This window comes from Bombus vosnesenskii, unplaced genomic scaffold (assembly GCF_011952255.1).
Source record: "Bombus vosnesenskii isolate JDL3184/JDL3185 unplaced genomic scaffold, Bvos_JDL3184-5_v1.1 scf7180000014105, whole genome shotgun sequence".
NCBI lineage: Eukaryota > Metazoa > Arthropoda > Insecta > Hymenoptera > Apidae > Bombus > Bombus vosnesenskii.
Genome location: NW_022883371.1, coordinates 2,897,845 through 2,923,516, shown reverse-complemented (window position 1 = coordinate 2,923,516; position 25,672 = coordinate 2,897,845). Strand labels below are relative to the sequence as shown.

At 39.0% G+C, this 25,672-nt stretch overlaps 2 protein-coding genes across 6 annotated transcripts in view; one reads left to right on the top strand and one right to left on the bottom strand.

Moving 5' to 3' along the window:
- LOC117239512 (serine/threonine-protein kinase S6KL) overlaps positions 1-25,672 on the bottom strand; it is a 67,595-nt gene that overhangs the window by 38,049 nt on the left and 3,874 nt on the right. The window lies entirely within an intron of this gene.
- LOC117239511 (neurofilament heavy polypeptide-like) lies at positions 16,375-24,051 on the top strand. The gene is made up of 3 exons (XM_033505134.1): positions 16,375-16,767; positions 21,753-22,315; positions 22,420-24,051. Exons 2-3 carry the CDS (start codon positions 21,761-21,763, stop codon positions 23,278-23,280), a joined length of 1,416 nt encoding a protein of 471 aa, XP_033361025.1. The 5' UTR covers positions 16,375-16,767; positions 21,753-21,760; the 3' UTR covers positions 23,281-24,051.

Sequence of the window (25,672 nt, the reverse complement as noted above, 5' to 3'; positions counted from 1 at the left end):
AAGGAGTTGCATGCATTCAACGCGGGGAGGAGGTGGTGGAGGAAGAGAAAAGAAAGGAGATGAAGAGAGAGAAGGGCAGACACATGTGCGAGGGATGTAGAGGAATCGAGGGGACCAGCAGAGTCAAAGGACGAAGGAGGGGGCTCGGAGAAAGAAAAAGAAGAAGCCGTTCTTCACCAGGCCTCTGCTCTCTCGAGGTCGCACGTACGTCCGTATAATACTCGTAATACGTGTAATACGGATAATACCTGTAATACCTGTGTAATGCATTACACACCAGCGTAGACCGGCTTCCAACAGCCGTCAACCGGTCGCCACCTCCTCGTCCTTGCTGTTCCGCGACTTTCCTCTCGAAGTCACGACAGCTGCGCGCTAGCGCCGATTAGGCTGTTTCATTCGACCAAACGTTCTCTATCTAGCTTCCCTCGCGTTCTGCGCCGATGCAAGAGCTGACTTAGGCCCATCCCTGGATCAACGGCCGGGGTCATTGGTCAATTGTACGATATCCTCCCTGTGTGACACGCGTACGACTATGCAAAATCTGAAGACGAGAGGAAGAGGGCTCTCGGTTGGTCCTTCGTTAGTCGAGAACCTTGCATGGGCTAAGTGTGCCAACGACGAGCAACAAGATCGACCATGAACATTTAAAGTCTATGTGGGATACACCATGATGGAGAAACTATGTTTCGAAGAGGTCGGGATCTAGAATTCGCGAGTTACAACGGTATATACGTCGAGAAAGCTCCTCTCGATCCTGTCGAAAGAACAGGCGGAGCCGAGCTGATACAACGCTTGTGTGCGCCGTTCGTGGATGTATCTCGAGCTCGTTGGATTCGGAGTCACTGAACGAATCGAAGGCTACTCCTGCCTCCGGCGGCAGCTGGCCAGACTCGCCTGGCTTCCGAGTTGTCGAATTATCGTTCGAGTACGAGACGAATTTGTTAGTTCGAAGGTCTTGCTATTCTTAGTCCTATGTTATGAAAATTTATTCGATCGTTAGACTATAACTTTATCGATCCTACGGATGTCTGTATAAATCAAATAGACTCTGCTCTCTTGTAGAGTCCGTAGTCTGTTTCTCTGAACAAAAATGTACATTGTACTGGAATCTCCCTTCCATCTGACAAGTTGAGTGTTTTATTACAATTTAGTAAAGTCATGCCGTAATTGTTATCTACATTCTTCGTGATACATAAACAAACTTACTTCATCAATGTTCTCTTATACCAAGATAAGAATCCTACGCGATGAAATCAAGATCAGGATCAAGAAACCACTTTAAAACGCATAGACAGCAGCATCCTCATTTTCTCTCGTTCGCGCATCGCACCTGCCGCGTGTGATAACAATATTATAACATCATTATTACGACACAGGCAAGTGGCAGCCTACGCTTATCCTAAACCAGTCCTATCGGCGTGGATCGCTCGAAGAAAAAGAGGATCGAGAAAATAGGAAGGAAGGGAAAAGCCACGCGGATTCCTGCTGGTTTCACCACTTGTTCGCCAAAGGCAGCACACGGCGAGCTATTTTCAGCGTTTCGCGTCCCCGCTTCTTTCTTTTTCTTTTTTTTTTTTTTTTTTTTTTTTCCACCTCGCGGCATATTTCTTTGGTAGCAGCGCAGAAACAGCAACGAGAAGAAGACCGTGGAAGCCAGAAACGGCCGCGGCAACAGCAACACCACCAGCAACAGGAAAGCGACGCTGGTGTGGAACCGATGTACGCGGTGCATCTCGCCAACGAGGAGAGGAGACGAAGCGAAGTTGCTGTTCAGGTTTTGCTGCAGGGGATCGTTAAGATAATCGCTGCTATCCTCATCCTAACTTAGCCTTAGCCGATGTATCTTCGACTCCGCCCCGCTCCAACCCCCTTCAAATCCCTTCCTTTCCCCTAGTAACCACCCTCGCAAGATTCTCTCCTTCTTACTCTAAGATTCTTAATATCATACGACTCTCTTTTTCTTAACGTTTTCTCTGTCGTTCTTCGTCCCTCCTTCCCTGGTTTCTCGATGTCGTTACGCGGTCGTGGACGTAAAGAGGATTGGAATACTAATTGCGGAGTGTAGGAAGGTCAGAATAGGATCGAGCGACGTGATATTCCATTGTGTATATACTTTCGCTGGCTAAATACTTTGATTTGGTTGCTAATTTTTGCAAAGAAAAAAATGAATATTTGTGTGGTAGTATAATAGAAGATTATAATATTGTGTCTTTCGTATTTTGTAGACCAAGCTGTGAAATAATTGTAATTCCCGCTCAGAATAGATTAGAGATTGGGCAAGATCCAGCGATAATAATAAAGTACGCTGATTTTACATCCAGTCCTGATTGATCTAATGTTAATACTGTTTTTAAAAAATCAAATGTTATATTGTGAAATGTATATATACATATGTATGTATACAGGTGTTTCAAATAAAGTGTTATAAAAATTACTACCGACGTATGTGATTATCTCACGAAAGAACGTTTTGATTCATACAAATAACTAACTACTTTAACATTTTATTTTTGGCGAGTTTGTGCGTATATACGCATTAGGTACTAAAGTCGTAAATGGAAGTAGTGAAATTGAAAAAGTACGTGTCATTTAAGCGACGAGATAAGCGTAAAACGAACGAATAATAAGAAAGATATATCTTCGTTCCTCTAATATAGCCGCTTGATTGCGATATAAGAGTCGTACAGTAATTTATATTTCATATTGCCTCTCCTGATTTGTGCCACAGAAGAAAATGAGAGAAAGATTTCACAGTGACAACGCTGAATATTTCCTATGAGAAGAATACATATTTATATACATATCTTCATTCACTTCTTTCTTTGCCGCTCAGATAAGGATAAACATATTGCACATACTATTTGAAAAATTGAAAAAAAGGTGATGAAAAACAACTACTCTTAAATTAATCACCACATCTCATGAAATTCCGTTTTATCTCTTCTTCCATTCTTACTCAAGCCTTGATTAATTATTTCAACGATTCCTCTGACATTTCGGTAATTTCTTCATTGTCTGTTTGAATCAATTTTATGTCCATATCAAGAAAGATATCACTAGACACCGGCTCTTCATCCAAATTCATATTTTTATAAATAAAGCTAAAGAAATGGAACCTAATTGCATAAAAAAATTCTTTTCATCCTTCCACTATTACAACCAGTACACTCTATTTTGAATATTTTATATATTTTTCCGCATTATACGTGTACTTTTTACAATAAAATAAACAAGATAGACCAGATGAAATAAATTAATTAATTAATTAAAAAGACATCCATAATCTATATATCATATTATCAAATGAACCATCGAATTCATTCGCTCGTATCAGAACGAATTTCAACCGTGTTCCAAAAGATCAAAAAATCGTCTTCTCCTTCGCTTTATCTTTTTAGTATCTCTGTACTTTCTTTACGCGACACAAGAAACCCCATGGGCGCGCGATGAAAGCTGGCGAAAAGAGAAGAAAAAGGAAAACGAACGATGCACCAACGTTAACCGAAAGAACAATTACATGGTTGCCGTCAAGAGGATAAGAAGAGACAGACCTTGGGCTCTTTGCGAGATAATCATAACGTTACACGATCCGCGCCATAATGTCGTATAATGTCTATGGCACGACGTACATTGCACGAACGCGACAGGCCATTTACGTGGTTACATCTAAAACTGGGACCAGAGAGAAACATCCCTCCTTCCCTTCCATTCTATCTTTTCTTCATCCTCTTTTTTTTTCGCTTTTGTATTCGCTCCTTTTTTCTTTATCCCCTCGCTAATCTTCTTTTTCTTTTTTACAGTGGTCGTCAGCCGATACGAAATTGGAGCGACCTCAACTGGCGAGCGCGTAATTGCCTGTCGCGGAAAAGGATGCTTTGACGTGATGCGAAAAGGGGGCCATCGTCGAGAGGAAACGAAAGAAAAAGGAGCCACCTTGCCGTCAGGATATGGCCAGAGACCTGTCATTTGCGCTGAACTCGTCACCGTCATTTCGTAATTACATTCGAGCCACGAACCTTCATATAGAAAAGCGACCGCGGAGAAAAGAGATCAGCGAGGATTACTTCCAGGTGGATTTTGTACGGTCTCGTCGTTGCTCGATTCTTGCTCTGAATTGACACGGGATTAGTCGTAGGACATTAGATTTGATATCTATGTGGCGCGTATATAGAATTTTTCAGATTTTGCAAATTATTGATCTTTTACAGAATATTATATTTGAATTTGATCGTGTCTTTGGATTCATATAATTCTTTCGTTTTAAACTTTGGAATTAAGGTCCTTCTCTTTATTTATTTTTATATAGCTATAGTGCTTGAAACAATTAGAAAATCGTTTCCCATGTCAGTTCTTTTTGAACGCTAAAAGGATTAAATCAATGTTAAAAGAACAGATCTTTAATGTTTTAAGAAATATTTAGCATACATTTAAAACCAGACATTTTCCTCAATTTTTTTTCTTTTCTCTTTTTTTTTTTTTTTTTTGAGACATGTTACGAGTTTCATTAAGAAAAAAACACAATTAGAAATAAAATGATCTAAAGACAGAATTACAGGAGTATTCAAGAAATTTACGAAGATATCTGCAGTCTAGCCATTAATATTTACAGTAACAATTCTTGTCGTCATAGTATTCGAAATAAATAAATTCAATTTGTGGAAATCAATTGGTAAAATGAAATTTTTCCCTCAAAAAGGTAGGATACTGTGTTGTTTAGTTTTTTGAAATCGAAACCAACATGCTGACACAAGTCCTTAAAATATTCTGTTCTTTTATATTCTAATCTAACCTTGATAATGTCACAGAAGATGTTAGCCACGACTTCATAACAGGTTTCCCCTTATACTATTTCGGGGAAGGTAATAAAGTAGAATGAAAAATGCGATTTTACTCGATTATTTCTTATAATCAACGAATATAAATAGCTGAGTCTCAATCAAGAAGATAAATTTTGCAATGTTTAAGCAGGTAGATATAAGGGAAGTCATGCAACAAAAGCAACTGAAATCAACTTGCTTCCTACATCATTAAGACTGGTTATTTGGAACATACATTAACGCGTTAATAGCTTGATAATCGCCATACAATATAGTATCATGGACATTCACTATCGTTTGCTTTTAATAGTTTATCGGTTAAATAATATTTGATTTATTATAATTCAGTTATTAATTCAGTAGGAAGCAACAAGTAATGTAATAATATACTAAAGTTACGTAAAGTTGCATTTATTATGTATACATTACTGGAAAACACACTGTTTGCATATTGCTCGTTAAAGTATAAAGTAAAAAATCTATTAGAATAATAAGATACTTTACAAAAACCCATTATATGAATCAGAAACGCAAAAGGAGTTTCCACGATTTAAAGAAGGATTTGGCATATTTAATTCCTTTGAGCTTTATAAAATCATGATGTTCAGATGGAACAGAAAATAGTGACAAAAAAGAAGAATGTTAAAAAGTTAAAAAAATTCGCTAATGTAAGGTAACCGAAACAAAATTATAAATGAAACATTCTCCCTTAATGGGTTAATCTGCGTAAATAAAAAAATAATATATAAGTAAATAATTCAGTGTGATTTCACACATGAAATTAAAAAATTCTGAATCTTTTGTCGGTAAAGATCACGACTTCGATTTGTCAAAGGACGCCAGGTAAGATTTTTAATGGTTCCATAAATTATCGCTGCACCCGACCCTACAACCCTATCGTAGCATACGAGAGGCGTCCACGACCGGTATCAAAACCGGCTCGAGTTTGGGATAAAATTAGAAATCAAGCAGAGTCAATGTCGAGGACGACTAGTTAAATAAATTTTCGCACATCTTTCCTACTCTTATTCCGATAAGACGTCGATTATTATTCGAAATTTGATTATTTTTACGCAAACCTATTTACGTGATTTTAATTTATCGTAATTTCTCTTTTTACTAACTTTATGTTTCTATTGAACTCCCACGATTGACAGCAATCTTCTGTTTTCATAACTCTCCTATTCTCTTACGATTATTATCTTACTGATGATCCTATTTAGAAATCATGTGCTTTACAAACAAGGCATAATGTAATCGAGATAATTAACTGTGTAAAATAATAAAAAGTCATCGTTGGGATTTTTTTCAACTTTTTAGAGTTAATTAAACCTACATACCAGTTTTGTTCAATACAATCTACGCAAAAGAAGCAAGGGTAACCGCTTTCTTGCATCGCCGAAGAAAGGAACAGCGATTTCTGATGGTACGAGCGTAAATCACGCATTAATCAACTGAGATTACGTTGTAGCGTGCGTGAAGGACGTTCGAGATCAATGATATTGCTGTTAATGAGCGTCAGTGTAACTATGCAGCAGATTATATTACTATTATAACGAGCCGTGTTGTGAGATCGGGCGAGAATCAAAATTGACGTGTATATTGTGTCATGTGTAATCTACCTTGCTTAATAAACATACAGTTTTCTTTCTAAGTGAAAAAGGAACCTTTCTTTCGTTTCTATTTTTGATCAAAGAGACGATAAAAATTACAAATTTCAGATGTACCAAGTACTCTATGAATCTACAATCCAAAGCACAATTATAAAAGAAGTTGATAATAACGTAAATTCAGAGCCTCCCTAATTGTATGGTCCATCGTGACTTTTCAATTCAACTATACAGTTGAAAGGCACGCGATAACTTAGTGAACACACGCTACTCAATATCGCGATTGGCAAAGCCAATTGTAGGATGACGAAAGCATTTGTCCTTCCAGCTGAATCCCCTGTCAACGAAATCGCATAATGAACCACTCGTCAATCGTGAAACCCAAGCGAGCAGAAGTTCTATTTCATTCGCTATTCTGTCGTCGAGTAACATCTTCGCGACAAACTAGCGCCAACAGACTTTTCATTCCTCCGCCACGTTCTTTCCCCGTCGATGTACTAAAAGGTATATCTTTCGCGGATCGTTTAACATCTCGTGAAATATGCAAGCAGAGAGCGATAAATGTAAATTTTGATAACTGTTTCAGTGATTTACAAGCAGACCAATATGATTGATTTTGGTACAAGTCGCGAGAATTAATCTGTTTGGCGATGAAGCAGTGCCTGAGGCTGAGATAATACGCCACTTTTTTAATTATCGTACAAAACATGGTTACCTGCACTTTTTATTGCGACCGCGTAGTATGTCATTGAGATATTGAATTGTAAAGGATGGTACTTTAATTTGGCAATGAGCCATTGTGTTAAGAAGATTCGCGCTTTGTATTTCATTCTTCTTATTGTTAGTTCCTGTATTACGAAAACAATAATTGTGCTGAAAAGATTTATAGTTTGCATTCAATTTTTATTTATTTTTATCTCTTAAAGAAATACAACTATCCATTTGTTTCTAATATAATAACAGAAGTGACGTAACTTTGTTTTAACTCTAAAAAAGGTGAACGTCAGTCCTCCATGTAAATCTAAAATAAAAACTTGTAGATCGTAAATCAGATCGTAGATCGTGATCTAACGAACCAGCAATTTCCTGAGAATTTTCGAATAACAGCAAATAACTCTTCGAGTCTATTTTTTTGCATTCTGCCTAATGATCTTTCTGCTTTTAAGTGCGCCTCCGCGGCGTCCTTGATGCATGTACTCGACTGTGACAAATCACGACCATGATCGTATCGCGATCGACATCGAATGCAATATTCATTTTCGATAAAATCGAAAATTCCTGAGTTTGAAGATTCATCGACGACAATCCCGTAAGAATTCATTTTTAACGGTGTAACACTGCTATATTTCTCTACTATTTAATTTAAGGGATTTGGTCAACATAGCTTCCGAACGACTCAGATGTTCTAAAAAATCTGTTCCAAGAAGTATGTACTTTTAAAATTACGTCACTTTAGTAAACGCCAGAAGGCAAAAGAGTACTAACTAATCGCAGTATAGATCACGAAAAGATGAGAAGGACCAGAAATACATTACTCTCTATCTCCTAATCGAGTAAGATAAATGGTCGATGTTTCTAGATTTCTTTTAATCCAGCCATCAGTTTCAAAAAACGAAATAACTGGGTACCTATAAATTGTAAGATATTCCAGCTGCAGGAATTCGGAAATTTACGATTCCAAGATCCATGAGAGCATAAAAATTTGATTCTGTACAATCGCTGGTTTCGTTATTACGTAACATTAAAAGAAGAACTGATGAATATATTTTTTAGATACCTTAGGTCGTGATTCACGTTTTGTATTATCACCAGGAAACCATGAGCACGAATGGTCAAGCAAAGGTCGCGTTCCTTCAAATACGATAATTTATAATTTCGACGTACGAGCGGAGAATCTTGAATTTCGGACGCGATCGGAATTTCTCGAGGCACTATGGAACCATTTGGCATGCACAAAACTCGTCGGAATATGAAGTACATGTTTAGTGTACTATAAATGACTTTAAGGACACCTAAACCTATTAAAACATTACTCGATAGAAAAATGATATTACCGTATTTCACAGTGTTTAAAACAGATTAGAAATGAGAACAAAATTTCTAACGAGACATTCACGAAATTCGTCTACTCCACTTCATTCGTTTTCCTGTATTCGAAAATTTAGTACAAGTACTATAAAGATATAGTTTGAACGTCAGTTTTTGATTTAAACGGTCTACGTTATATGTATGATGGATACATTAATTCTAAGCTAACAAGAAAATTAGCAGATTTCGCAATTTGGTCGATAACGTAACAAGATGACAGGATGATGTGATGAAACTCGAATGAATATTCGAACAGTTTCCAGTGTTTAGAATACTTAGTGGATCGTTTCATGTATAAATAAGAATGTAAGTTTTAACACGTAAAGATAAGAATTATTCTTGTTTTTTGTTGATTCACTAGTAACAATGGTAGTTGATATGCAGACCGTGTACATGGAATTCTTTAATTTTATTACGATTCTAAGTGATATTTCTCCGTGGGAGTATCCTTCGTTCAGAAGTAACGAAGGACGACAGCTAGTTTCTTCACGAGATTGCGAGTATTCTGTTTCTATCGAGAACTTTAAGCGACGATATTTACTTTATTGTTTATTATAATTACATAAGACACTACAAAATCATTTACAAGAATATCTTTTCCCTTTTATTTTATGTACGGAATCGATTATTGAACGGTCAATTAACGGGAAATTTGGAGATGATCCCTTGTAGGAACGACTAGAAACCAAGACTAGAGACTATAAGAAATTATTACATTTCTATTGAAACATTTGTATTTCCATTAATCTTTAATCGGTTCTTCCGTGAAAATAAGGAGTTATAAATAATTCGAATTTTACTTTAAATGATTATAGGAAGATCATGCCAAATATCCACATCTATATGAATACATTATATTTCGAAGAGCTATAAAACAAATATCGTTTTCTAACCTCAATAAATTCGTCCCTGAAGAGATTAAGCTAATCTAAAATTCTAAACCTTTTTCTCGTGAATTCTTTCGCATCGTCGACCTTACAACGATTCCCAACTTTTACCCAACGTTCCATAAACATCTGACCTTAAATAAAATACGTGAAGTTAGAACGAGTAAACCATAGACTTAAAATACCTGTTAACAGAGAAATACTCGAGGGTGTGGAAAAAACAGGAAAAAATCTACGGTTTGCACTGACACGCGAGAATCGTGTGTCTATTTTAAGCCGTAGATCTTGCAAAATTACCGGACCGTTTCAGGTGGCTCTCGATGCACAAGCAAAAAGCTTATTTTTCGCCAGCAGCGACATAGACGATCGCGCTTCTAACGGTACGTAACGGTTGGGAATCGCCGGTTGTAAGGTGCTCGTTTCCTCGGCAACTGCCACGAGGATCCAGGAAGAAACGCGGATTCACCGCGATACCGGCAAGAACACCGCGTTTATAATGCCGAACGTCATTACGTGCTTTCCTGAGGGCTTCTATTCCTGGCTGAAACGACAGTCCCGCTTCTGAGTACGCGATTTTTCGTTCTCATCGCGGAATAACACGGGTGCAGATATTTTCAACGTCGTCCATCTCAGAATACGCGTTTATCTAATATTGTACTAAGTTTACCTATTAACCTTGCTTGATATTCGAGCAATTGCTTCTCAGCTGATTACTGTAATTTGTCTTCAGGATGAATTATTGGAGCAATAGGTTTCTTCGATACTGATTATGACTGTTCTGTAGCGTTCAATCGCTTCACGATTGTGATTATTGTAATGTACGTAGAATCGATGTGGTTGTTTATTAACTTTAAATTTGTAGAATAGAATTTTCATTATATGAATATACATATATATATTTCTTATCTTGTTAATTGTTGTTTCAATTGCCTGCGAAAAAAATTTGAAGAGAGAAGGATAAGAATGAAAAAATAAGGAAGAGGGAAAAAGGCGAAGAGAGAAAAAGAGAAGGAAGAAACGAACAAAGAATAAAGAATAAAGGAAGAAGAAAAAAAGAATTAAGAGAAAAGAAAAAACTCTCAAGGCTATAAATATATAGAGAATCTCAATCGTCAAATATAGTATTCAGATAATTGTATAAAGCAAAAAGAAAAAAATCTGTACGTTTTATAAAGCGAAAGGAAGAAAAACGAATTGATAATATTCTTAGAAAACGAATACTTTTGTAGAAAACAAGTTGAGAACATCTCTTAACACTTTTTACAAGCGAACAACTATCGTGACGCCGTTGGCTAAAGGCGCCGGATGAATAATCGAGATTCTGGCTCCCGTTGCGAGCAAGTGTTACTAATAACACGTTCATTCTCGCATTTTTCCCCCTCTATCGTGGTACAAGTTCCGTGGAATAACCGAAGCTTGTGCCGATCAGGAAATATTTATGGCGATTCGCAGTGCTCTCGAGTTGATCGCATGCGATCTTAATCGGTAGTCACCGCGGGAAAATCTGTTAATCTGTTAACACGGACATGTAACGCTTGTTCATAACGTTTTTCCAATAATAATGATCTGGAGTCAGTTTTCCTGACCCTTTATTTGCGCTAAACTCTGCTACCTTCTTTCAATTATTTTTTATGGTATTCTTGATCATTAAAAAATGTCTTAAGTTTGAAGAAAAATGTGTAAGAATCATAATTTATATACGAAATCTCTTGCTACTATTTTATGGTAACGACCTTCTTAATTCCGTTGAGATAACAAAATTTGTTTCTGTTACAATGAAAAGAAGATTGCTAACATTCTGAATTCCTATGTCGAATCTACGTCGAAGTCAATTCTCTTCACGGACACTCTTATGTCGAACATGATTCGACACTTTTTAAAGCAGTGCCCTCTAAAAACTTCTAATTAAAGAAGGACATAAAGTATAGATCAATTTTGCAACACGTTATTCACCGATTCGAACCATCAACCAACCATACAAAAATAAAAGTATCTGAAAGAAGAAAAAAAATCTGAAAAACATAATAAACCCCATTACCCTGTCGGAACCCAAACACTCTAGCATCCAATCGTACCAAAGCTAAAGAACTATATATGAGAAACAAAGTAAAAAAACGAGACCAAGAAAAAAACGAAGCTAAACATAAATTTGCATAGTGTACATCATTCAGCGACCCACTTCCCAAAATTGCTGTCCTGGTTATCCATCAGGCGTGCCACGCGCAACGTTCGAAGCAAAAATCCGGCGAGCACCAAGCGTTCGGTATCGACGACCTCACATCAGCCGACGACCTTCGCTCTGAAGAGAACCGGTCCGAGAGCGTCGAGATGCGTCGCGTCGGACTCCGTCGGCCCGTTTGGCAACATTGTCCGCACGGCCCCGCGAATCCAATCGTTTCGCGATGGAAAATCGCGAGGTTCGTCGCGGCACGGCGCCGCGGCCTCGTCCGTCTTTTGCACGCATCTCACACGTATCCCGCGACGTTTACATAATGCGGTGGCCACGCACGCGTGTCTACATGCGAGGCAAACAGAGAAAGAGAAGAAAGATAGGAGAGGAGGAAACAGGCTCGATGAATCACAGCCGGATCGAACGTTACGAAAAACGATTTTAACGATTGACGTTAATCCGATGTCGATTAGTACCGATCGACATAGTTAGGATAAATATTCTATGGGTGGGACAAATAGTCTAGTGGAGATTGCTGTAAGAGATGATTTGTAGCACTGATACACAAATCGAACGTTTGAAGGCTGTTTGGTTAATGGTTGGTTTGATATATTGATATATTGACATATTGAAACTTTTCGTTTAGCCATTGAGTTAATCATGTTACGGTTTTTAAATTGTTATGTCTTGAACTTCATTTCGTCTTAACAAGTAGGAAGTTTTGAATGTTTAAAAAGTAGTTTGGTAAAAAATTGAATCAAGAAATTAGGATATTAATAAGAATTTTTTTTGTCTTTGTCTGAATGTTAAGAAATACTTTGATGATAAACATAACAGAATTGAGACAAAAATTATTCGGAAAAGAAATAGGAGAAAATAGTCTAGTAATATACAGTAAAGAGTAAATAGATAGTAAAGAAACGCGATCCTTATTGATAAGAAAATATGCTGTTGGATTATTCGAAAAACAGAACGCGTAGATGGTATTTAAATAACGAAGGTTCTACTGTATTTGATTACAACGAGTTTCATATGAGTCACTGTAATGATTGGAACAGAAGATTTCTGTCGTTGGGACAAGTGTTCATCGTGAAAGAATTAGACTGTAAGAAAATCCTTCCTATAAATTTGAGGAAATATACAAATTCATGGCTTAATCGTCATTTACTCCACTCAAAAATATGCTTCAAAACTCATGTTCCTCACAATCGTGATAAGAGAAATTATTTTTCGTGTGCAATCAGTTGCAAACTTGTGCAACAACAAACTTTTCAACGAATGGACGATGCAAAAATACCAGACAAATTATTGCAAGGAACGACACAATGGGTATTCTAATAAAAATGTTTGTAACATTTCACGAATTCCCACACTGATACATCTCTGTAATGACTCATTAGATAATATCACAGAAAATCTTTTATATATATCTCGAAGCTATCTTAAATTCTAAACACTTCTACTTAATCTTACCTATTGATCCCAACAGTACTAAAATTGCGAAACGATTTTAGAATTGCGAAAGTGAACAGCACGATCAGTTGAAAATAAAACTACCAACCAAACATCATATTCGTCACATTTATTCACACAATTTCACCTTGATATTCTGATACATAACTGATGTAAAGTTTAATGCTTGATCTTACCAAACTCGATGTACAATTTTGCAAACTTATCACAGTTCGTTGCAGTTGTCTACTAAAAACAGGTTTCTAAAAATATCTGTTTTCGGTACAACTTATAATAATTTCTCTCGAAATAGAAGCGCGATTATACCGAAATTAATCAGGTCTTCTTATAAAATCTGTAAAACATACGATTCTTTACGAATTCAAAGTTCAAGAACATCGTAATTCATCGTTGTTGAGCGGCTATACAATAAAAATAAATACTAAAAATGATAACCAATGGATTTTTTTTAGTGCAACGTGGAAATTTAGCTGTCATAAAATCGATTCTAAAATCATACAATAATGGTTGCGATATGAAAGTCGTGTTTTTAGGACCGTTCATAAACTTGACGCCAGTCTGACCAAATTAGAATTAGTTAAGGTCTGTTACAAATTCTGTGCGTACTTCCGTTCTGCGAACAAGCTCCACGAAAGGCGCGTCTTTCGAGTAATTGAATATGTTGGACACGTGCGAGACGATTCGTTTGCACTCATTGAGAGATGAGCATCCTCGTTGGTGAACGAGAGAAAAACACGTTGAACTCGTTTGGTCGAAATTTCGTGGATTTAAGCAACGAAATGTGCCCTTAGGTGTTAAGACGTTGAGTCAACGATAATTCTTCTTCTAAAGATAATAAGTACAATAAGAAAGAGGTACTTTATGTAACGAACAGAATAATCCTGAAAGGATCGTAAGCATGACAAGTAGTACAAAAGATCTCATTTTTGCCATGTCCGAAAAGCGAAACATTACTCATTTTGACACACACTGACGTTCCTTGCTGCTCTTTACCGTTTTTACGATTTATAACGTCGATGAAAGATTGCACGTCTTCGACTTTCTATCGGGAATCGAAACCTCGTTGATTAATTAAATTTAAATGTAGATTCAAAAGCCACCAGCTAAGAAATTTAAAATTCAAAAATTCCTAGCGAAAGAAATTCGAAATCTTAATTGAGCGCTGCGTTTCACTTTAGAAGAAATATCGCGTTATTGATAGACACTTGCGGTTGGTGGATAATTAAGAAAAAGGAGAAGCATTACGTTATCCTGAGTTGTGGTTACAAAAGTTTATTCCAAAAACATATTAATGAATGTATTAATTATAATTTATGTACATCTGATCCTGGTGCAGCCATTAATTTATATAATATGAATTTCATATTAGCGATTAATTCGAAAGAAAATGTTCATCAGGAGACTCTCTTGCATAATCGAATCAATGTTATTAATGAAATTGTACAAGTCGCAAGTTTCGGGTTACCGATACTGAATTTTCTTGCATAATAATGTCAGGTTTGATAATAAAACGGAGTTCTGCGGACAAGCTTATGCTCATTGCCAGGTTCAACAAAATTATTTAAAAAGAAAATTGCTTTCATTTGCATGAAATATGGTGGAACACGAACGATCAGGGAGGCCAAAAAGATCGTCGTTCTACGAGCTAATCAACGTGTCCTAATATTTCTATCGCCTCACTCATCGCGGTCAAACATCAAGGTCCTTTTCACGTTTATCAACAGCTCGCACCGCGCTACCGCTGCACTTCCGCTCGATACTGAATCATGCTGAACGGACTGCTTTTAAAACATCGTCCTGCTTGCACAATGGAAAAAATGAACCGTGCTAAACACGCAGGTGTGTCATGAAACACCGGGTCGAATGTCAACGAGAGATCAACGAGATTCGACGTTTTGCATAGACGCATCGATAAAGATTGATCACTTTTATAATGGAAGAAGAAGAAGAAGAAGAAGAGAGAAGATTAATCGTAAGAAAATTCGAGGATCACAATTTACGTCCGGTTCTAAGTATGCAATTGAGGAAAATTGAAAAATGTAGTAATGACATTAGGAATACTAGATTATTTTAAAATCTAAAATTTTGATATGGTACTTTAACGTAGAAGTGCAGGAAATACGCAGATATTCCTTCTTGATGTCGATGAATATCGATCAATAAAAATAGAGCCAAAAAATGTTCATATTTTTTTATACAATAACTACAAAGAGTGTAGGAAAACTGAATTAACTTGGAGAAAATGATGAAACAAAGTAAACAATTGTCTTCTCAAAAACAATGATGGTCTTTAAATAACTCTTGTGTCCAAACTGACTAATATTTAAGGAAACTCTCGGCATGAAACAAACTCTCGAAGAATAAACCAATATACTCGAACGAAACCCATCGAACATCAACGACCTCGCGACGAAACGACGCGGCGTGATCCGACAAAGGTACAACGAACGTTCACTCCGCGAACGTATCTCACAAAAGACGAGTTAACACGTTTCGCCCACTCGCCGACTTCGAGCAACAGCACACGTATATACAGCCTTGTCTGGATGTTCCTCGAACCTTCTTTTCGGATTAACCGATCACCGTCCAAACCAACCAATTGAACCTTCTTCAGCGACGAACTTCTATCCGCTGCCTCGACCCTAAACAAGATATTCCACCGAAAATCCTTCAACATCATCGTTGCATTCTCCAAGTTTATCTATATTATCGTCCATCGATGATCTCGAAATCAGCATCGAAGTTTCATCAGTCCAAAGCAAAGGGCTGTCCAAGATGAATGAAGTCGAATATCCAAAAGTCTGTCGTTGACAAGATGTACCCTAGAGCCAAGAGCAATTCCAAGAACAAGAAGAAGAACGGGTGCACAGGTTGGATATCTCGGTACGTGTCATCCGCGGGTCGAAGAGTCATCGCATCGCGAACCACCTAACCGATTCGATACTTGAAAATCTCTCGCGAGAATCGCAGCCCCCGGTTCGTTTTGCTCCTGCTCGTAGACGGCGTGGGTCGTTGTAGAGAGGAATCGGCGCGGCACACACGTCCCGTGGTGATCGTGGCTCAGGGTATGGAAGAAGGAAAACACGACCGGTAGGAATCACGGCTGAATGGTGCGAAGAAAGATAGCTGTTAACTATAGATGGCGGGAGGGTAGGGAAAGGGTGAAGGGGAAGGTGTACAGAGGTGGAGAAAAGAAGAACGACGGAAGAAGGAAGAGAAGAGAAGAGTAAAGGAGGGGCCCCTGGTACGATGCCGGGTGAAGAGGGTCGGGCCCCCCTATACGATCCTGGCTGTGGTGCCGCTGGTGGGTAAATGGGTATATAAGCGGGGCCCCGACGATTCCATCTCGACACACGACCCAACCTTCATCCCGATATCACCAAACGGTTTCCTCGAGCGAACGAGCGTAATCGCACGCGCGCGAAAAAAAAGAGAGAGAAGAGGGTAACTTACTTCTCGGGTATCTCTTCCGACTCTCTTTTGTCTTTTGCTCTTGTTCAGCACGGAGTTTTCACTGCTCCGCGCAACAACCAACGTGCAACACATATAACATCGGCGAGAGTTTTACTTCTTGAACCGTTCTCTTCCCGAGCGACAGTTTAATCGGTGAGAGTAATTCCCCCGCGACTGAAGCGGAGAAGAAGCATCTAGGAAGAGTCTACCGGACACAAGTCGACGACCAGCCACCGCTGTGACCAGTTCCACGGAGGAGAGAAAAAGACGTGAGTAGAACATATCATTTTATCGAATCCACGGTTGTTCCTATCTCTATCGTTGACAGCCTGCTGTAATTTTTCTATGCTGCTCCGCTCCTTTCTTCGAATTTTATAGAATTACAAAATTAAAATTCCATTTTTCGGGGTTAGCCAGATGTCATCGCGCGTGTATTCTTCTTTTTTTTCATCTACGAATAAACAAAAATTTTAAACTCTCGATAGAAATTTCGTTGCGACGAGAAACGAAGAATTGTAAGATTTTTCATAGTATCTAAACGTGTCTAGAAGGATCAGAATATCAGAGATCACGGTACGCAGGTAGAGCTCCATCGCGTCTCGCGAAATGGCTGTCTTCGAACCCAATGATTAAAGCGAGGGAAACGCTAAATGGAATAATCGTCGGAACATACAATTTGCGTATATTTCGCAACGTATGACCGCGCGTTTGCGTAATTTTTGTCCTCCTCTCGCAACCGTACCCTTTTTCCGTCCTCTCTGCTCCATAGACCCGCGAAGATTTCCCCGCGGCTAATTAACCCGTCGCTAATCTACTTAATCTGCACGTCAGCAAGGCTGTGACACACAAGGCGCGAACAAGCCAACCGAGGATCCTCTAATTTGCCAGGAATCTTCTCTCAGAACCGTCTATCGCTCGTATTTTTTACGATCTATTCCCTGTATTTCCACTTTTAACTCTCGTTCGTAATAGAACGAATTTATGTACGCATAAATTCGACGATTAAATGTATGGAAATGTTCGAAAATTATACGTATATATAGTAGATTTTGTTTTCACAAACGTTAAAAGGTAGAAAGTGTCGAGTTTCTGGTATCGTGGTAACGTTTATGTAATTTATTTGACGGTTTTCTTTTAAACGGGTTATACAAAAATTACTATTTTATCCCGTGGACGCTCGTAGTTTCATGATTTTTATTCAGAAAATCGTAGTTTCGTGTTTTTACTTAGAGAATCATAGTTTCGTGCTCTTTATTTGAAAAATCTAGAAGTTGAAAACAGTTCTCCATCTTGTGCTGCTAGAAATTCAAAGAAACTCTGATATCGTTGACACTCTTCAAAATTGTGAATATTTCCGATGCTATCAATTGGAAGAATTATTATATCACTTAAATTCACGAAACGTAGAAATAGCATTCCATACTTTAAATCTAGAAGATTTAAAATACTATAAACATCCATACTCGGTTTTTTGGCTACTTTCAAACAGATTAAACAGTATTCTTCCTCGAAACAGCGTTCAATTTAAACATTTTCTTAGTATCCGGTACTTTAAAAAAAAGTCTCCGGTATTCTCCTTCGAAACAGGATAATTTCCCTACCGTGATTCTCATACGAATAAAATTAGAACGAAAGAGTGTTTAAAATGGTAATTGAAACAACGTCGAGAAATGGCAGCGGAACCCCTCTTTCAGAGCCGATTAGAGGCAACAACCGGCATTCCTGCGCGATCGCGTTAACTGCGAGTACTGCGACGCATTCTCCGTCCAGTTGAGATTCAATGTGCGCAGATTAGATCGACAATCGCGAAAAGGATAGAGCCGATATAATAAATGCCGTGTTGCGCAGAATAGAGTCGAGCTCAGAGAAAGAGAGAGAAGGAGCAGAAAGCATTGAAGCGGTGAACCACTTCAATGGACCCCGTCTTCTTTGTAAGCGTCGTACCATTATTACATCTCTGATGATCTTGATAAGGTAATGGGTGTCCATCATCTTTCACAGGCATTTCCTCTCCGTCGACCTATCCCTCCGTCGTGTTTGCATCCCTCGCGAGATCGTGACTTTAATTTTCTTGCGGCACTTCAGATCCTCCCCTTCCTATCTTCCACTTCTTTTTCATCTTCCTCTCTCCTGTACTACCCTATCAAATGACAATCTGACCGAATTGCAATTAGCCGAAATGCCGAGCGCGTACGTTCAAAATATATATACATATATATATATATATGTATATGTATACACCTATATACGCGTGCAAACGTCACCTCCACGTCCGTGACTCGCAAAGTAATTTGCAATTAACTTTATTGCGGCCCATTACGTCCGCTTGCAACATGATCAGGCCTGGACGATTGTTATTAATGTCGATTATGCGACTCGCTAATGTATACTTGCCCCTTAATTTCGCTTCTCGTCTTCAACGAGCCGCCTCTGAACGTTCACCTCTTTCCTACATGGAGAATACTCCATCTTTGTTCGCTCTATGAAACCTACATGTGTGTATAAGAACGATTTTTCAAATTGAATCGTACGACGAAAATTCTAGAAAGAAGGAAAAGCATAAAATTGAAGTTTATCGGGAACGAAGTTCTCGGTTGATAGCAATCGCTTGTACCAAAATTAAAGTTGAGCACGAGCGTAATAACAGAACGGAACGGTTCACCTCCTGCGTGTTGACCAATTGGCGAACGCCAAGAGCGAAGTGGCGCGCTAGTATCGTAAAAACTGGACCGTTCAGCCGCCTCTTTCCTCGCCCAGGTCGCGGCTGTCGCCCAGTTTTTCCCCCTTTATCCTCCCGTTTTCCCTCTCTGACTTTTGCGTTCACCTTCTCAGCGCGCATTCCACGTTGGTTGCATTCTCCAGAAGGCGTGTCTGTGTTTCAGATAACGCGGCAACCGCTTTTTCTCTTCGTGAACGAACAGTTTCTCGTCTCTTCTTAAAAGCGATCCTCGAGCATCGTCGTTTTACAAATATGGACATAGAACCGTTCCCTCGGACTTGTTCGCTGCCATTGTTGCAGCAGTTTCGATTTTTACGATGGAACGTTCGCGCTCGAGCATTTCTGGCTGTACATGCAACGGGAACAGCTTCCTCTCTGTATAAATTACCCGCTTGATTGGACGCAAGCTCGAGCCTCCTGAACGGAAGGTCGCTCTACACTGGTGTGGAATCGAAAGAATGCCATCGTGCTTGATTTTTCCTTCTTTTCTTTTTCTTTTTTATTCCGTTACATAGCTCGCGGACCAGTTTAACGCTTGTATATGCGCGCATTTAATTTCCTTAGCGTTTTGCGTTTAGTTTCGTCAGCGTTTTGCGTTTCGCTTGATCGCAAACTGCACTCGCGAAGCAAATCGTGTCCACGCGACACCGCGACGATAGTCTCTGGTTTCGTGTCTGCCCACTCTGCCGTATCTACTTATGTACCTCGATGCTCGTCAAAGGCTTCGTAACGACCATACGATACCGATGTGCGCAGCGGAATCGATTTACACGACGATGAGCTTCCTGATAGTGGTCGACGTTTTATAATTAGACTTAAGCGAGTTCGATTATACGCATGTAGGTTTATATAGGCATACTACTGGTCATAAGCTCGTATAATAACAACGTGTACATACAGATACAGTCTATAAATAACAGATCTATAACAAAATAGTTAGAACTTATGGTTGGGAATGTATATACATACTTTTAGTGCTTTCATGGTTCGCGATACGACAGATGAACAATGTTCTGCTTTTTTTCGAGGCGTATCTTGATCGTTGCAACGACTCGATTTCCATCCAACCAAACAATGTCCTCTCTCGCCTTCCGTTTCCACCTATTGCGGAAGTTACACCCATGTTTCACTTTCCGTTCGCGATGCACGCAACAACGTTCATTCTCTTTCGTTCTCCTTTTATTTCACGGCAATTAACAAATAATTTCTCAATTATTATTTATCTATTTATCCATCTGGAAGTCAATTCCCATATTGAAGATCTTCGAATAATCAACTCAAAGCTTCTATTATTAAAAATCTTCAAATAATTAATTCGAAGCCTTCTCACTGAAAATCTTCAAGTAACCAAAATATTCAAAGTTTCTCTATTGAAACAAATAATTGTCCAATGAAATCTCAGATGCTCTGAGCACCTTTCCATCTATTCCTAACATTCGTTGAAGAACACGCGAGTACGACACGCGTTCATTCGTGAAAAAACGCGAAGAACAAAGCGTAGAACGAAGAAGAAGACGCGATCATGCGGAGAAAACGCGCGAATGTGCGCGCGTAACGAACGCGAGGGACACGCATCCTGTCATTAGTTCCATAACGCTCGTCTTGTTCAATGCATTCGGTTCAATGTCACCTACGTCCCTCTCCCTCCTGCCGATTCCTCTAGCAGCCCCTTGTCCATCTTTCAATTTTCATTCTTTCCTTCTCTCCCCCCCCTCTCTCTCTCTCTCTCTCTCTCTCTCTCTGTATGTCACATTCTGACGCGCAGCCTGCTTTTCGTCTCGCGCGTCTATCGGCGGTCCATTCATGCGGCCGCGTTCTCCATTCATGCCAAGTACGAAAGAGGAGCTCGTGTACTCACGTCCGCTCTCCTAACTGGAAGATTGCGAGAAACGTCCCTCGTTTCCTCTCTCTACGCTCCATACATAGTAGAACCTTTCTGTCCGACATGACATTATTTCTGAATCTTTACGGTGTTTCCGATCCGTGATAACTTTAGTTCGGGTTCTACATCCGGTTGGTCGAGATTAAATGATCGTTTACGATGAGATTTATGCATTAGGGTACAATGTTATCTTTGATTTTCTTTCATTTACGTTAGTATCTGATAGTCGTGACTTTTACATATTCCGTCGAATAGTCCTTCGAATTAATAGGATGATTATTAAGCTTGATATTTGTAATTCATTACAAAAATAGAACTAAACTAAACTAAACTAGTCATCTATTCTAAATAAAAGATATATAAAAATGATGTACCAAACCAATTGTATAAAACACAGTTTGTACCAAAAAAGATCAAAATAGAAGATATATAAAAGCATTATATCGAAATATATAATTATATAAACGAAGTTTGTATCAAAGAAATTGACCCCCAAACAATTGAAAACCTAGTGCAAAGAAAAAATCGTTCAAATTCTTTAAAAAATTATATGCAAAATTATAAATCGGATATTTCCATCACTCTGATAGTCCTAATATTAATATAGAAATCGAAAAAGAACGAGTTACCAAAAGCTCCATTTTCATTTACAGATATCAAAATGACGAAGTTACTCGTAATAACGATACTGTGCCTGCTCGGCCAGAAAACGGTGCTCTCGATGCCCGTAGCTGAAAATCAGGAACCTCTACAAGTAGTTCCTCTGGAAAAATCGGCGAACCCAAGCAACTCAGGGATTCCAGTAGCTCCTGAAGCAGTTGCAGCACCAAACGTGGAGGCCGCTGAACCAGCGCCTGCCGAAGCGAAACCTGCCGAAGCTGAGAAGCCAAGCGTGAGGAGCGAACCCGCGGGTGAAAACGCTCAACTATCTGAAAAGGCTGAGGAGAAGAAAGAGGAAGCTCAGCAAGCGAAACCCGAGGAGAAAAAGGAGGAAGCTAGCCAGGAAAAGAAACCTGAACAACTGCAGCCGCAACAACAACCACAGGAGGCTCAACAACCTGAGCAAGAACAAAAGCCTGAACAGGCTCTAGAAGCCAAGAAGGAGGAAGAAGGTCTGAAGCAGGCGGCTTCCGAATCTCACGAAACTGTAGTGCAAGTTGTTCCGCAAAAAAATAAACAGGATAGTGCTGATGTTCTAGTAGAGCAACCCGTTGTTGTAAGTTTGAATTATACTATGATATACATTACGATATTCGAGTTTCTTTGCTGTTGTAGACGATAGAATTTGGTTTTCTTAACTGGATCGTGTTTATATTACAGAAGGCTGTAGTCCCAGAGGGCAAAAGCTCCGAGCAAGTAGATTCAGCGGAGAAAAGCGGAGAAGCTGCTAAAGAAGAAGCAAAGGAAGAAAAGAAAGCTGAGGAAGCGAAACCAAGCGTGCGAAAAGACGATGAGGCTAGCTCAGCAGCTTCCGAATCGGAAGAAAAGGCTCAGCCAGCTGCGGAGGAGAAGAAGCTCGAGAAGCCACAAGAGGAACAGGAAAAGAAGGCTGAGGACAAACCCGACCGTGTGACCCGCGACGCCGAGGTAGCTGCTCCAGAAGAGAAGAAAATAGAACAGCCAGCTGTTGAAGCTGAAAAGAGCCAACAAGATCAAGCTAAATCCCCAGAAGAGAACAAACCAGCTGCCAAGAACGAGAAGATTCAGCTTCCTCTTGAACAACCTGCGATCGAACAACCTGCAATCAGCCCCGAAGATTCGGCCAAGACCGAGGAGAAGCCTGCTGAAGCCGCTGCTCAACCTGAAAAGGAAGCAAAGAGCGCCGAAGTATCTGCTGCAGCATCTGCTTCCAGTAACGTTCAAGAATCTGTGGAACAATCTGCGGCCAAATCAGCCGAATCTAGCCAGGCTAAACGCGAAACCGCAGAAGCTCAGCCTCAAGCAAAGTCTGAACAAGCCGAGGAAAAGAAGGAAGAACCACAGAAACAGCAGGAACCCGCGAAAGAAGCGAAAGAAGCGAAATCAGACGAATCTTCTGAAGAAAAATCGGCTGAGAAGAAGGAAAGCAAGGGCAGCGAGGAAGAGAAATCCTCCGAGGAGTCCTCCTCCAAACAAGAGTCCAAACCAGCTGAAGAGTCCAAGCCAGAATTGCTGCCTAAACCGCAAGAACTGACAGTATAAGTGAACGATTGAAATAGCGGTCACAGCGAGAGGCGGGAAGACGAAGAACAACAGCCCCGAAGAAATCAAATAACATCGAACGAAGCGCGGATACTGGCTCGCCACTCGTCCAGACCATTTTGCGTTCATCACCATCGACCAGATAAAAATGGGATAAAACATTTTGAAAAAGAAGAAACAAGGAAAAAAACTCACAAAAAAAAATGATGAATAAGAAGATGAAGAAGGATGCGCGAGTTTTTCGGCCCAGATAAAGGAAAACGAGCGGGAGAGAGCGTGTACGTCAGAGGAAGTATGAACGGGAACGGGAGAGAGAGAACGAGACGGAGTGAGAGTGTATATCGGTGTGAATGGGAGAGAGAGATTGCGCGATCAATTCTGTGGCAGGGACCAAAACTTCCCCCGGCGCGCTACGATTCCGAGAGAAAAAATTCATCGACTCGGGGCAGGATGATCACGTGGCGGCCCGGCTGTGGGGGATTTTTAACTTAGGACACATCGGAATAACATTCATGAGAACAACGATGATGAAGACGACGATGATGGATATAACGAAGACTCGATCGAGTGTTCAAAGAAGAAATAGACACAAGAAGAATCACCTATCAGGAACACGTGGTCACCCTTAGGGATCTGACTTGGCACACGCCAGGGATCATCCTTTTCTTCGTCCCGGCGGACACCGCGATCTGTCCGCGGGGACGAAACCGGCCCCTAATATTTTAGTATCCTCACCCCAAATCCCCCAACCCCAAGACTCCTCTTTATTTTTTTCCTCTCAAAAAACCACACACGAACCACAACCACAACCTCATCCCAATAAAACTAGTATGTAGCTCGACTCTGTCTTCTTTTTTTTTAGAGATACGTGTCATTATTATTATTAATATTATTATTATTACGATTTAGTACCAGTATCGCTATTATTAATATTATTATTTGTATTATTGCTATCATCGTTATAATAATAATTATTATTATTACTGTGGACAACGTGTTGTTGACAATGTTCCCTTCTTGCATGCATCTAGTTATCTTTGAATTTAAAAAATCCCTCCTTGTCATTTATTAGAAAAACAAAATTAGGAACGAAGGATCCGAATGCATCAGAACTAACATTTGTAAGAGGATAGTCGATCCAATTCATTCGATTCGTGTCATTATTTATCATCGATAAGACAAGATTACAAAATTCATAACTTCAAACCTGTTTCTTTGAATATTCAATCACAGATATCAAATAGAAATGGAAAAAATAAAAATCTTTGATAAAATCATTGACCAAAATATAATCTTAAAATTTCAAACTAAATCATTGATCAGGATATAATCTTGAAATCTCAAATCAAAGCAGTAAATAATCTTAAAATGTTAAATAGAGTAATTGATAAAACAAGATCTTCTAAAGTAAAATATGTGTTTACACTTTTGTCGTAATTTACATATTATGGCTGGTTCCTGAAAAAAAAGTCTAAGTGACGATGAATCGTTTTCTATCGAGATTGCACTTGCACAAGAGTCAAAGATTCGCATGAATCTCATGGTTAACGATGATATCGTGATCGCGCCAGGTACGACGACATTTCTTCATGACATGACGTGGCACATACGTCGATTCATCAAAAGGCCGTATGAAAAGTTAACGTGCCCGAGAACACGCTTTGTAAACAGAGGATACGCGAGGTGAGTGGACCCGGCGAAAATGTCAAGGCACCGAAGGATTTTGCAACGAGCCAGAGAGATACGCTCGTTGGATTTCTTCAATTCGAGTGCCCGTTGCATGCTTTTACGCAAGAACGGCCGACGAAAAGTGTACAAGACACGGTTCACGGGAAAATAATTACGTCTCTACTTGGAACTTAGTTCCACGACGTCTATGTGTTCCTCGATATAATACGAAACGTATAACAATTGAAATGTACACATATAACAATTTGACTGCGGACTTTTATGCATTTATTGAGAATATGGAAATGCAAAAATATATATATAATGTGCAAAGATATGTGAAATATTCAAAACACTCGTTAGAAGATTTACTAGATGAAACAAATTCCTATTCAGGTTTCATTTTTTTAATAATACCCATAAGAATATCAATTTGCATAAATATTTGCATACCGGTGGTTTCATGACGGTGTTTAATTATTATATTTAAACAACCGTTCCAATAACATTCCATATGTTATTTTGTAGATGTTGCAGTTAATGTTTGATTTCGTGTAATTACGCTTATAGATCATTTAATTTGATGAATGACAATGATTTTGATTTTATCATAGTAATGACGAACCATTAAAGTCATCGATGTTTCATATCAAAATCACATATTGTTTTAAAATTCAATTTAATTATTATTATATTATATATATTAATACTGTTACTAATACTA

Bases quoted from the DNA above. Each gene is read 5' to 3' on its own strand.
- LOC117239511 (XM_033505134.1), top strand. From the start codon at position 21,761: ATGACGAAGTTACTCGTAATAACGATACTGTGCCTGCTCGGCCAGAAA. The intron at 22,316-22,419 runs GTAAGTTTGAAT...TTTATATTACAG, and splicing joins TAGTAGAGCAACCCGTTGTT to AAGGCTGTAGTCCCAGAGGG.